At 41.5% G+C, this 15,377-nt stretch overlaps 1 protein-coding gene across 8 annotated transcripts in view; it reads left to right on the top strand.

Annotated features, from left to right (window-relative positions):
* The window catches only part of SLC35F5 (solute carrier family 35 member F5), an 86,744-nt gene that overhangs the window by 58,825 nt on the left and 12,542 nt on the right, over window positions 1–15,377 (top strand). For all 8 annotated transcript variants that reach the window (XM_063429134.1, XM_063429139.1, XM_063429138.1 and 5 more), the window contains one exon: window positions 6,324–6,483. In XM_063429134.1, the coding sequence (XP_063285204.1) occupies window positions 6,324–6,483 (160 nt within the window). The remainder of the gene's footprint in view (window positions 1–6,323; window positions 6,484–15,377) is intronic.

The raw sequence follows: 15,377 nt of genomic DNA, 5'->3' as shown, positions 1-15,377 counted from the left end.
GATTAATCCTAACAGACGAAACGCGTTGGATTGATTTTCCTGTGAACTTTTTTATTTATTATTGTTTAATTTATGTTTTGTTACATTTTAATTACTGCTTTTGGACTCCCATTGTGAAAACTCTGGATTTACATCATCGAGAGGTCCATAATTATTTGGAGATATGCTGTTTTATACATCCCAAGTGTAAGTGCGACCAATAAAACGTGTTATATATTTTGACTACGTACTTTCACTATATTTGATTCCTTTATTTTTTATATCTGGTTGGAAGACTACATCCTACATCTTATATTCATCACAGTACCCCTGAGTGGGTGAAAGGCTTGATCCTCCCATCTGTTTGTGAGTGCATTTACACCACATTTACTTATATTCCTAATTGAAACTATTTTACGCTATGTTAGCTATTTGATTTGTTCATACAGAGCGCATATTTGGAGGATTTACCTCAATACAGGTCATTCTATTTTTATATATAGATCTTAACGTATTCTGGGTGGTTTCCACTTCTTTATATACTAATGAATATTAAACCTTTCATACCAGATACAATGGCTTCTACCCTACATAATAAATTATAGACGTATCTATTCCGTTTTTCACTGCCAGTTATAGCGCAGTAACAGACACAGGATAACTATTAGTTATAGTGCAGTAACAGACACAGGATAACTATTAGTTATAGCGCAGTAACAGACACAGGATAACTATTAGTTATAGCACAGTAACAGACACAGGATAACTATTGGTTATAGCGCAGTAACAGACACAGGATAACTATTAGTTATAGTGCGGTAACAGACACAGGATAACTATTAGTTATAGTGCAGTAACAGACACAGGATAACTATTAGTTATAGCGCAGTAACAGACACAGGATAACTATTAGTTATAGCGCAGTAACAGACACAGGATAACTATTAGTTATAGTGCGGTAACAGACACAGGATAACTATTAGTTATAGTGCAGTAACAGACACAGGATAACTATTAGTTATAGCGCAGTAACAGACACAGGATAACTATTAGTTATAGCACAGTAACAGACACAGGATAACTATTAGTTATAGTGCAGTAACAGACACAGGATAACTATTAGTTATAGTGCAGTAACAGACACAGGATAACTAATCTACTAGTTGAAGAAATAGCTAAAATGACAATGAAGGGGGAAGGTATCACCATGGGTGACTTTAATCTTCCTGATGTAAATTGGAAAACAAAAATAGCTACTTGTGCTAGAAGCACACAAATTCTAAACTCCCTACTGGGATTGTCTCTAAAACAAGTCGTTGAGGAGCCAACTCGTAAAGAGGCCATACTAGATTTAGTGTTAACAAATGGAGATTTGGTATCAGATATTACTGTAGGTGAAAGTTTAGGATCCAGTGATCATCAGTCAGTGTGGTTTAATATAAGAACAGTGACTGAGTCACACCACACAAAAACAAAAGTTTTAGACTTTAGAAAAACAGACTTTTCTAAAATTAGAATATGTGTAAAGGAGTCATTATCAGACTGGAGCAACTTAAATGGAGTCCAAAATAAATGGGATTATTTAAAAGCTGCACTACTGAAGGCAACAGAAAATTGCATTAGGCTTGTCAGTAAAAGCAAAAAATTCAAGAAACCACTGTGGTACTCCGCAGATGTGGCCAAAATAGTAAAAAACAAAAAGTTAGCATTTAGTAATTATAAAAAAACCCAGAGTGAGGGAGACAGAATGATCTATAAGATTAGGCAGAAAGAGGCTAAGCAAGTTATAAGAGCTTCCAAATCACACACAGAAGAGAAAATAGCACAGTCAGTAAAAAAGGGGGACAAAACTTTTTTTAGATACATAAATGAGAAAAGAAAAGTAAAACAAGGATTAGTTAGATTAAAAACAAAAGAAGGCAGGTATGTAGATGAGGATAAAGGTCTAGCTGACTGCCTCAATGAATATTTTTGTTCGGTATTTACAGCTGAAAATGAAGGAAAGGGACCTCTGTTAAAAAAAGGATAAATGAGTCATTTATTACACGTGAGTTTACAGAGGAAGAGGTTCTATTTCAACTGTCAAAAGTAAAGACAAATAAGTCAATGGGACCTGATGGAATACACCCAAAGCTATTAAAAGAGCCTAGTGGTGTACTAGGAAAACTATTAACGGATTTATTTAACCAATCATTGTTAACAGGAGTAGTCCCAGAAGATTGGAAGTTAGCGAATGTTGTGCCCATTCACAAGAAAGGTAATAGGGAGGAGTCGGGCAACTATAGGCTAGTAAGCCTTACTTCAGTAGTGGGGGAAGTGATGGAAACCATGTTAAAGGATAGGATTGTTGAACATCTAAAAACACATGGATTTCAAGATCAGAGACAACATGGGTTTACTTCAGGGAGATCATGCCAAACTAATCTTATTGATTTTTTTGATTGGGTAACTAAAATTATAGATCAGGGTGGTGCAGTAGACATTGCTTACCTAGATTTCAGTAAGGCTTTTGACACTGTTGCACATAGAAGGCTTATCAATAAACTGCAATCTTTGAGTTTGGATTCCAATATTGTTGAATGGGTAAGGCAGTGGCTGAGTGACAGGCAACAGAGGGTTGTAGTCAATGGAGTATATTCGAAGCTTGGGCTTGTCACCAGTGGGGTACCTCAGGGATCTGTACTTGGACCCATTCTCTTTAATATTTTTATTAGTGATATTGCAGAAGGTCTTGATGGTAAGGTGTGTCTTTTTGTGGATGATACTAAGATATGTAACAGGGTTGATGTTCCAGGAGGGATAAGCCAAATGGCAAATGATTTAGGTAAACTAGAAAAATGGTCAGAGTTGTGGCAACTGACATTTAATGTGGATAAGTGCAAGATAATGCATCTTGGACGTAAAAACCCAAGGGCAGAGTACAGAATATTTGATAGAGTCCTAACCTCAACATCTGAGGAAAGGGATTTAGGGGTCATTATTTCTGAGGACTTAAAGGTAGGCAGACAATGTAATAGAGCAGCAGGAAATGCTAGCAGAATGCTTGGTTGTATAGGGAGAGGTATTAGCAGTAGAAAGAGGGAAGTGCTCATGCCATTGTACAGAACACTGGTGAGACCTCACTTGGAGTACTGTACACAGTACTGGAGACCATATCTTCAGAAGGATATTGATACCTTAGAGAGAGTTCAAAGAAGGGCTACTAAACTGGTTCATGGATTGCAGGATAAAACTTACCAGGAAAGGTTAAAGGATCTTAACATGTATAGCTTGGTGGAAAGACGAGACAGGGGGGATATGATAGAAACATTTAAATACATAAAGGGAATCAACACATTAAAAGAGGAGACTATATTTAAAAGAAGAAAAACTACCACAACCAGAGGACATAGTGTAAAATTAGAAGGACAAAGGTTTAAAAATAATATCAGGAAGTATTACTTTACTGAGAGGGTAGTGGATGCATGGAATAGCCTTCCAGCTGAAGTGGTAGAGGTTAACACAGTAAAGGAGTTTAAGCATGCGTGGGATAGGCATAAGGCTATCCTAACTATAAGATAATGCCAGGGACTAATGAAAGTATTTAGAAAACTGGGCAGACTAGATGGGCCGAATGGTTCTTATCTGCCGTCACATTCTATGTTTCTATGTTTCTAACTATTAGTTATAGTGCGGTAACAGACACAGGATAACTATTAGTTATAGCGCAGTAACAGACACAGGATAACTATTAGTTATAGCGCAGTAACAGACACAGGATAACTATTAGTTATAGCGCAGTAACAGACATAGGATAACTATTAGTTATAGCGCAGTAACAGACACAGGATAACCATTAGTTATAGCGCAGTAACAGACACAGGATAACTATTAGTTATAGTGCAGTAACAGACACAGGATAACTATTAGTTATAGTGCAGTAACAGACACAGGATAACTATTAGTTATAGCGCAGTAACAGACACAGGATAACTATTAGTTATTGCGCAGTAACAGACACAGGATAACTATTAGTTATAGCGCAGTAACAGACACAGGATAACTATTAGTTATAGTGCAGTAACAGACACAGGATAACTATTAGTTATAGCGCAGTAACAGACACAGGATAACTATTAGTTATAGCGCAGTAACAGACACAGGATAACTATTAGTTATAGCGCAGTAACAGACACAGGATAACTATTAGTTATAGCGCAGTAACAGACACAGGATAACTATTAGTTATAGCGCAGTAACAGACACAGGATAACTATTAGTTATAGCGCAGTAACAGACACAGGATAACCATTAGTTATAGCGCAGTAACAGACACAGGATAACTATTAGTTATAGCGCAGTAACAGACACAGGATAACTATTAGTTATAGCGCAGTAACAGACACAGGATAACTATTAGTTATAGTGCAGTAACAGACACAGGATAACTGTTTGTTATAGCGCAGTAACAGACACAGGATAACTATTAGTTATAGCGCAGTAACAGACACAGGATAACTATTAGTTATAGCGCAGGAACAGACACAGGATAACTATTAGTTATAGTGCAGTAACAGACACAGGATAACTATTAGTTATAGCGCAGTAACAGACACAGGATAACTATTAGTTATAGCGCAGTAACAGACACAGGATAACTATTAGTTATAGCGCAGTAACAGACACAGGATAACTATTAGTTATAGTGCAGTAACAGACACAGGATAACTGTTTGTTATAGCGCAGTAACAGACACAGGATAACTATTAGTTATAGCGCAGTAACAGACACAGGATAACTATTAGTTATAGCGCAGTAACAGACACAGGATAACTATTAGTTATAGTGCAGTAACAGACACAGGATAACTGTTTGTTATAGCGCAGTAACAGACACAGGATAACTATTAGTTATAGCGCAGTAACAGACACAGGATAACTATTAGTTATAGCGCAGTAACAGACACAGGATAACTATTAGTTATAGTGCAGTAACAGACACAGGATAACTGTTTGTTATAGCGCAGTAACAGACACAGGATAACTGTTAGTTATAGCGCAGTAACAGACACAGGATAACTATTAGTTATAGCGCAGTAACAGACACAGGATAACTATTAGTTATAGTGCAGTAACAGACACAGGATAACTATTAGTTATAGCGCAGTAACACACACAGGATAACTATTAGTTATAGCGCAGTAACAGACACAGGATAACTATTAGTTATAGCGCAGTAACAGACACAGGATAACTATTAGTTATAGCGCAGTAACAGACACAGGATAACTATTAGTTATAGTGCAGTAACACACACAGGATAACTATTAGTTATAGTGCAGTAACAGACACAGGATAACTATTAGTTATAGTGCAGTAACACACACAGGATAACTATTAGTTATAGTGCAGTAACACACACAGGATAACTATTAGTTATAGCGCAGTAACAGACACAGGATAACTATTAGTTATAGCGCAGTAACAGACACAGGATAACTATTAGTTATAGTGCAGTAACACACACAGGATAACTATTAGTTATAGCGCAGTAACAGACACAGGATAACTATTAGTTATAGCGCAGTAACAGACACAGGATAACTATTAGTTATAGCACAGTAACAGACACAGGATAACTATTAGTTATAGTGCAGTAACAGACACAGGATAACTGTTTGTTATAGCGCAGTAACAGACACAGGATAACTATTAGTTATAGCGCAGTAACAGACACAGGATAACTATTAGTTATAGCGCAGTAACAGACACAGGATAACTATTAGTTATAGCGCAGTAACACACACAGGATAACTATTAGTTATAGCGCAGTAACAGACACAGGATAACTATTAGTTATAGCGCAGTAACAGACACAGGATAACTATTAGTTATAGCGCAGTAACACACACAGGATAACTATTAGTTATAGCGCAGTAACAGACACAGGATAACTATTAGTTATAGCGCAGTAACAGACACAGGATAACTATTAGTTATAGCGCAGTAACACACACAGGATAACTATTAGTTATAGCGCAGTAACAGACACAGGATAACTATTAGTTATAGCGCAGTAACAGACACAGGATAACTATTAGTTATAGCGCAGTAACACACACAGGATAACTATTAGTTATAGCGCAGTAACAGGCAGGGTGTGATAGTTTAAGCTGTCCTAAAAGAGGAGTATTCTTTGTGGAGTCCATTGGGTGAATGTTGCTGACTGCTCTGTATTAAGAAAATTAGTGCCCCTTATACAGAATCCCAGTTGTGTTTTATAGGGAGGCAGTCTTGTGAAGTATGTAACCATCACTGACCTACTGTATAACAGAAAGGACCCTGCCTTGTATTCCCCTCTTTCAGGGTTTGTCGGACTGTTTAACCTCCTGCTTCTATGGCCGGGATTTTTCTTGCTTCATTACACTGGCTTCGAGGCGTTTGAGTTCCCCAGTAAGCTGGTCTGGGCTTATCTCGTGGTTAATGGTTTGATTGGCACGGTCCTGTCTGAGTTCCTGTGGTTATGGTGAGTGCCGTGGCGTAGACATTGCGGCCATAGTTCTATCTGCATTAACATCTCTGTCCCAAGCTTGATAAGTGATTAATGAGGAAACTGTTTAAAATTTTTTATGTTTATTAACCTTTCAGTATGAAGCATATCCTCAGTGTTATTTATAATGAGTAAGATTTCCACTGTATGAATCCCTCCGAAGTTATCATTGTAGGACTCTGTCTCCCATTGGGAACTGTGAAATAATTCCCAACCAAACACCGTAAACACAGAGCTAATGTTTTGAAAGATAGCACAAATAATTCAATTATTTGTTAAAACATCTTTGCTGAAATCAACACCTACTAGTGATTCCTTCTTGATAACTGCAGCCTGGGTTCCTAATAGGCAACTTTCACGCTAAATCTGACAGTCTACAGACTTGGAGCCAGCCATTTTAGGGTTCCTAACTAAGATGAGCAGGAAATGGGGGGGAGGGGAGGATTTTTTTATTTTTTATTTATATCAAACAATATTGCACCATTTTGCTCTCCTTTTGTATTTTATTTTACATCAATCTCTGGAAGTGCTTTATCACACCATCACCAAAGAAGGTATTGCTGCCACCTTAAGGGCACAGAGGGCTACACATGGAGCCTTTATTCCGTTTTTTTAGAGGCTTATTTAAGCATGCGTTTTTATTCACTCACCTTGATACTAAATCATAACACAGAATTACAGCTGCTGCTATTTGTATTAATATATTATTCACCTTAAGCACCAGCTCTCACACCTATTTGCATCATTTTTTACAGTAAATCTGATTAGCCTAGATTGGGGCTATTTTAGAGATAAATAATAAACATTTTGTGCAAGCAATCTGTTTGTCTGTCTGTCTGTCTATCCTTTTATCCAGTGTGTGTGTGTGTGTGTGTGTATATATATATATATATATATATATATATATATATATATATATATATATATATATATATACCTCCACTGAACTAAACAAACCAGGAAGTAACATGACTCCTTGTCTGCTTGACAGCCGGGGTGGTGGAAAAGGTTAATCTATAAAAGTACCAATTTCATACACACACACTGCACTCATACACACACACACTGCATTCATACACACACTGCATTCATACACACACACACTGCACTCATACACACACACACTGCACTCATACACACACACACTGCACTCATACACACACACACTGCACTCATACACACACACGCTGCACTCATACACACACACGCTGCACTCATACACACACACGCTGCACTCATACACACACACGCTGCACTCATACACACACACGCTGCACTCATACACACACACACGCTGCACTCATACACACACACACACGCTGCACTCATACACACACACACACGCTGCACTCATACACACACACACGCTGCACTCATACACACACACACGCTGCACTCATACACACACACACGCTGCACTCATACACACACACGCTGCACTCATACACACACACGCTGCACTCATACACACACACGCTGCACTCATACACACACACGCTGCACTCATACACACACACGCTGCACGCATACACACACACGCTGCACGCATACGCATACACACACACGCTGCACGCATACGCATACACACACACTGCACGCATACGCATACACACACACTGCACGCATACACACACACACACTGCACGCATACACACACACACTGCACGCATACACACACACACACACTGCACGCATACACACACACACACTGCACGCATACACACACACACACACTGCACGCATACACACACACACACACACTGCACGCATACACACACACACACACTGCACGCATACACACACACACACACTGCACGCATACACACACACACACACTGCACGCATACATACACACACACACACTGCACGCATACACACACACACACACACTGCACGCATACACACACACACACACACTGCACGCATACACACACACACACTGCACGCATACACACACACACTGCACGCATACACACACACACTGCACGCATACACACACACACTGCACGCATACACACACTGCACACTCATACACACTGCACGCATACACACACTGCGCACTCATACACACACACTGCGCACTCATACACACACACTGCACTCATACACACACTGCGCACTCATACACACACACTGCGCACTCATACACACACACTGCGCACTCATACACACACACTGCGCACTCATACACACACACTGCGCACTCATACACACACACTGCGCACTCATACACACACACTGCGCACTCATACACACACGCTGCGCACTCATACACACACACGCTGCACTCATACACACACACACGCTGCACTCATACACACACACACGCTGCACTCATACACACACACACGCTGCACTCATACACACACACGCTGCACTCATACACACACACGCTGCACTCATACACACACACGCTGCACTCATACACACACACTGCGCACTCATACACACACACTGCGCACTCATACACACACACTGCGCACTCATACACACACATTGCGCACTCATACACACACACTGCGCACTCATACACACACACTGCGCACTCATACACACACACTGCGCACTCATACACACACACGCTGCACTCATACACACACACGCTGCACTCATACACACACACACGCTGCACTCATACACACACACACGCTGCACTCATACACACACACGCTGCACTCATACACACACACGCTGCACTCATACACACACACGCTGCACTCATACACACACACGCTGCACTCACACACACACACACACGCTGCACTCATACACACACACACACACGCTGCACTCATACACACACACACACACGCTGCACTCATACACACACACTGCGCACTCATACACACACACTGCGCACTCATACACACACACTGCGCACTCATACACACACGCTGCACTCATACACACACACGCTGCACTCATACACACACACACGCTGCACTCATACACACACACACGCTGCACTCATACACACACACACGCTGCACTCATACACACACACGCTGCACTCATACACACACACGCTGCACTCATACACACACACGCTGCACTCATACACACACACTGCGCACTCATACACACACACTGCGCACTCATACACACACACTGCGCACTCATACACACACATTGCGCACTCATACACACACACTGCGCACTCATACACACACACTGCGCACTCATACACACACACTGCGCACTCATACACACACACGCTGCACTCATACACACACACGCTGCACTCATACACACACACACGCTGCACTCATACACACACACGCTGCACTCATACACACACACGCTGCACTCATACACACACACGCTGCACTCATACACACACACGCTGCACTCATACACACACACGCTGCACTCACACACACACACACACGCTGCACATACACACACACACACACGCTGCACTCATACACACACACACACACGCTGCACTCATACACACACACACGCTGCACTCATACACACACACACACGCTGCACTCATACACACACACACACGCTGCACTCATACACACACACACACGCTGCACTCATACACACACACACACGCTGCACTCATACACACACACACACGCTGCACTCATACACACACACACACGCTGCACTCATACACACACACACACGCTGCACTCATACACACACACACACGCTGCACTCATACACACACACACACGCTGCACTCATACACACACACACACGCTGCACTCATACACACACACACACGCTGCACTCATACACACACACACGCTGCACTCATACACACACACACGCTGCACTCATACACACACACACGCTGCACTCATACACACACACACGCTGCACTCATACACACACACACGCTGCACTCATACACACACACACGCTGCACTCATACACACACACACGCTGCACTCATACACACACACACGCTGCACTCATACACACACACACGCTGCACTCATACACACACACACGCTGCACTCATACACACACACACGCTGCACTCATACACACACACACGCTGCACTCATACACACACACACGCTGCACTCATACACACACACACGCTGCACTCATACACACACACACGCTGCACTCATACACACACACACGCTGCACTCATATACACACACTGTAAATAAATATTCAATTAATATATTTTTTTTAGGATCTAATTTTATTTAGAAATTTACCAGTAGCTGCTGCATTTCCCACCCTAGTCTTATACTCGAGTCAATAAGTTTTCCCAGTTTTTTTGGGGTAAAATTAGGGGCCTCGGCGTATATTCGGGTCGGCTTATACTCGAGTATATACGGTATACACATATTATAGTATATGTAATGTCTATTTTATTAATTTTAATTCGTATTCCTTTAAAATAATGAACCTGTTCTGCAACCTAAGCAATAAGAACACCAGATGGCGCCAAACCAGCAGCAATTCACACACCCACTGAGAGCAATGACATGCACCACTCTCTTTGTATCTATCTTACCCACTATTTATTTTCATATTGATATTAACCCACCACCCCCTCTGTCCCTAATAATGGGAAATATTAACCCTCCCATACCCTCTGTCCCTAATAATGGGAAATATTAACCCTTCCATACCCTCTGTCCCTAATAATGGGAAATATTAACCCTCCCATACCCTCTGTCCCTAAAAATGGGAACTATTGATCCTTCTATCCCCTCTGTCCCTAATAATGGGAAATATTAACCCTCTCATACCCTCTGTCCCTAATAATGGGAAATCTTAACCCTCCCATACCCCCTGTCCCTAATAATGGGAAATATTAATCCTTCCATCCCCTCTGTCCCTAATAATGGGAAATATTAACCCTACCACCCCCTCTGTCCCTAATAATGGGAAATATTAATCCTTCCATCCCCTCTGTCCCTAATAATGGGAAATATTAACCCTACCACCCCCTCTGTCCCTAATAATGGGAAATATTAATCCTTCCATCCCCTCTGTCCCTAATAATGGGAAATATTAATCCTCCCATACCCTCTGTCCCTAATAATGGGAAATATTAACCCTCCTATCCCCTCTGCCCCTAATAATGGGAAATATTAATCCTTCCATCCCCTCTGTCCCTAATAATGGGAAATGTTAATCCTCCCATACCTTCTGTCCCTAATAATGGGAACTATTAGCCCACCTCCCCTCTGTCCCTAATAATGGGAAATATTAACCTTCCCATCCCCTCTGTCCCTAATAATGGGAAATATTAACCCTCCCATCCCCTCTGTCCCTAATAACGGGAAACATTAACTCTCCCATCCCCTCCATTACTAATGATGGGAAATATTAACCCTTCCATCTCCTCTGCCCCTAATAATAATGGGGCTTAATATTATTTATCAATCCCCTCTGTCCCTAATAATACTGATTCATTTTAGCCCCTAATACCCTCTGTCCCTAATAATGGGGATTAATATTGGCCCCTAATACCTTCTGTCCCTAATAATGGGGATTAATATTGTCCCCAATCAACTCTGTCCTTAACAATGGGGATTAATATTACTCCTCAATCCCCTCTGTCCCTAATAATGGGAATTAATATTACTCCTCAATCCCCTCTGTCACTAATAATGGGGATTATTATTGGCCTCCGATCACCTCTGTCCCTTTTAATTGGAATTAATATTGGCCTCTGATCCCCTCCTATTAATTGGAATTAATATTGGCCCTTGATCCCCTCTGTCCCTGATAATTGGAATTAATATTGTCCACCGATCACCTCTCTCGCTTATAATTGGAATAAATATTGGCCTCTGATCCCCTCCTGTTAATTGGAATTAATATTGACCCTTGATCCTGTAGCGGACCCTGAGTAACCCGACTGGTTACCTCGCTATTAGTATGTGGAGACCCATTTTCCCCCAGTAACTGGACGACACACAGTTCCAGGGGTACAGCAACAACTTTATTGGCCACACGCGGCTTTATACTTTCCCCATGCACGGGGTGGAAAACACATGAAGACAATGTCCCTTCCCAGGGGTCGTATAACGGAACCGGAACCCCAGTCCCTTTGTCCCCTGTTCCCGCCACTTCATGTCCACTCCCAGGGGCCTGTGCATGTGACAGGAACTCCGGTCCCTGGGTCCCACCACCCAAATGCAGGGTTTCCAACTTCCCGTGGCAGGGGGTCTTCTACCCAGGATTCACTGTATCTGGGAGTCCCAGCGAGGGAAAGATTCCCGCCTCCGGGGCTCCCAGGCACAGAAAGCCCAACAAACTGCCATTGTCCCTACAGAGTGTCCCCACCAATCTCAGGGGCCCCCAGTACGGTAACCGGCATGAACAGCCTCTGTTCGCGGGTCACTGGGACCACTATAGGCACCAAGCAAGGGAAGTGTCTCCTTTCGGTATACGAATGCTCCCCCTGGCCGGCTTCCATCTATACGAACGGCGGCCACCCAGGGAAGCACTCATTAATTACTTCCCTTGCGATTTCACACTTATGATGCAAGTTGCAAACATTCTAATTGAAGGGGCGCTGGGGAGGTCCTCCATTTGAGAGCGAAATGAGTTTGGAAGCAACCCCCGAATGCTCCCCCCAGATAGCGTTCGTCTAACGAGCAGGCCGCCACCCAGGATCGGTGCTCGCCAAAGCTTCCCTTGCAGTTTGTGGTTTTCACAAATTATTAGCGAGGTGTGAACATTCTAAATGGGGTATTGGGATGGTCCCCGTTTGGGAGACGAACGGCTGCGTTCGTATGCCGTCTCCCGAATGGGGAGCAGGTAAAACACACAATCATGAATACATGGGGAACATAGGCAAATACACTACCACACTTCACTGTTTAGCGGTGATCCCGCTACAGGTCATCTCTGTCCCTGATAATTGGAATTAATGTTGTCCCCCGATCACCTCTGTCCCTGACAATAGGAATTAATATTGGTCACCCCATGCCTTGTTACCATTGGCAGTTGCGGATGTTTTAAGATGCAATTTAACTTCACCTCATCTCTCTGGAACACCTTCCTCCTAATCTGTTGATCTCATTAAGTATCATGGTTGTCAAAATAAGTCTATATTTAATTTGTTTAAAAACATTTTGCAATTTATGTATTACTCAGAAAGCAGGGAACTGCTTCATTTAATGTGTTATTTCTGCAATGACACAACGAATTATGCTAAAATATTTCTATAGTCCACAGAAAAATCCTATTAAAAATGTCGAACACTCCCCATAGAAATGTATTGAGCCATGAGGGTGAACAAATTACACACCCTATTAAAATAAGTAATCAGTGTGCTAAATATTACAAAAAAATTATATAATTTGTCATAAAATTCGAATATTGTTCTGCCCACAACAGAAATAGTCCTTTCTGGATAAAGTCCTTTAAAAAAAAAAAAAAAAAAATCACAGCAGAAAAATTTATATTCTAAATTCACCAATATCACAAATAGAAATTTTAAACGCTATAAATACAATACCTACTGGTAACGCTCCGGGACCTAATATACAATGACATATTATAGGTCTCTCTCTGCTATATTGACACCATACTTAATTAAATTATTTAATAAATATTGGACTACAGGTGTAAAGCCGGAGGAGGCCTTATGTGCACAAATAATACTACACAATTTTCAGCCAATATCTCTGATCAATTATGTCACAAAATTTTACTCCAAAATATTGGCAAATAGATTATCTCAAATTTTTCCATCACCAATTGACTATGGTCAGGTCCCAGATATTATAAGGCGTTATATAAATTTAATACATCAAATTGAACTAAATTGCACACCTTCTTTGCTCTTATCTACATGCGGAGAAGGCATTTGATAGGAAACATTGGGGCTTTTTGAGAATTATGTCACGATTTAATATTCCAGAACCTTTCATCAGGGCTGTGTTTGCTCTATATTGTTCTCCTACAGCAACGGTCTATGCAACTAGTTTTGTCTCTGAAAGTTTTGAACTTTCTAATGGGACCAGACAGGGGTGTCCATTGTCACCCATATTATTTGTGTTGGCATTTGAGCCTTTGGCTAAAAGGATAAGAAACTGTGTAGAGAGAGAGGGGATTGCAGTTGGAGACAAAATTCATAAAATTGGTCTATTTGCAGATTACATTATGTTATTACTAAAAATCCGTATGTCCTCAATTACACCCTTAAAGGACCACTATAGGCACCCAGACCACTTCAGCTCAATGAAGTGGTCTGGGTGCCAGGTCCATCTAGGGTTAACCCTGCAGCTGCAAACATAGCAGTTTCAGAGAAACTGCTATGTTTACACTAGGGTTAATCCAGCCTCAAGTGGCTGTCTCATTGACAGCCGCTAGAGGAGCTTCCGCGCTTCTCACTGTGATTTTCACAGTGAGAAAAGGCTGTCGTCCATAGGAAAGCATTGAGAAATGCTTTCCTATGGACTGATTGAATGCGCGCGCGGCTCTTGCCGCACATTCGGCGGATGACGTCGGAAGAGGGTGGAGAGTCCCCAGCGCCGAGGGAGCCCGGCGCTGGAGAAAGGTAAGAATTGAACCCCTTCAGCCCGGCGGGAGTGGGACCCTGAGGGTGGGGGGGACCCAAAGACCCTATAGTGCCAGGAAAACGAGTTTATTTTCCTTGTACTATAGTGGTCCTTTAATGTCTATCTTGCAAAAATTTGGCAACATTTCCTATTACAAATTAAATAACAGAAAAACACAAGTATACTCCCCTTTTTTACACCATGGTTTGAATTGGATATTAAAAAAACAAAACAAAAAATAAACAGTTTGACTTTGATTGGAGTGACTCTTACATTTCCTATTTAGGTATTAATTTGTGCAAAAACCTGGATAAATAAAAAAATGTATTCAATGATAAAATGGGCAGGAGAACTGGATAAAACATTTAACAT

Source organism: Pelobates fuscus, chromosome 8, assembly GCF_036172605.1.
Source record: "Pelobates fuscus isolate aPelFus1 chromosome 8, aPelFus1.pri, whole genome shotgun sequence".
Taxonomy (NCBI): Eukaryota; Metazoa; Chordata; class Amphibia; order Anura; family Pelobatidae; genus Pelobates; species Pelobates fuscus.
The sequence above is the reverse complement of the archived record's forward strand: the minus strand, read 5'-3'. Positions and strand labels throughout refer to the sequence as shown.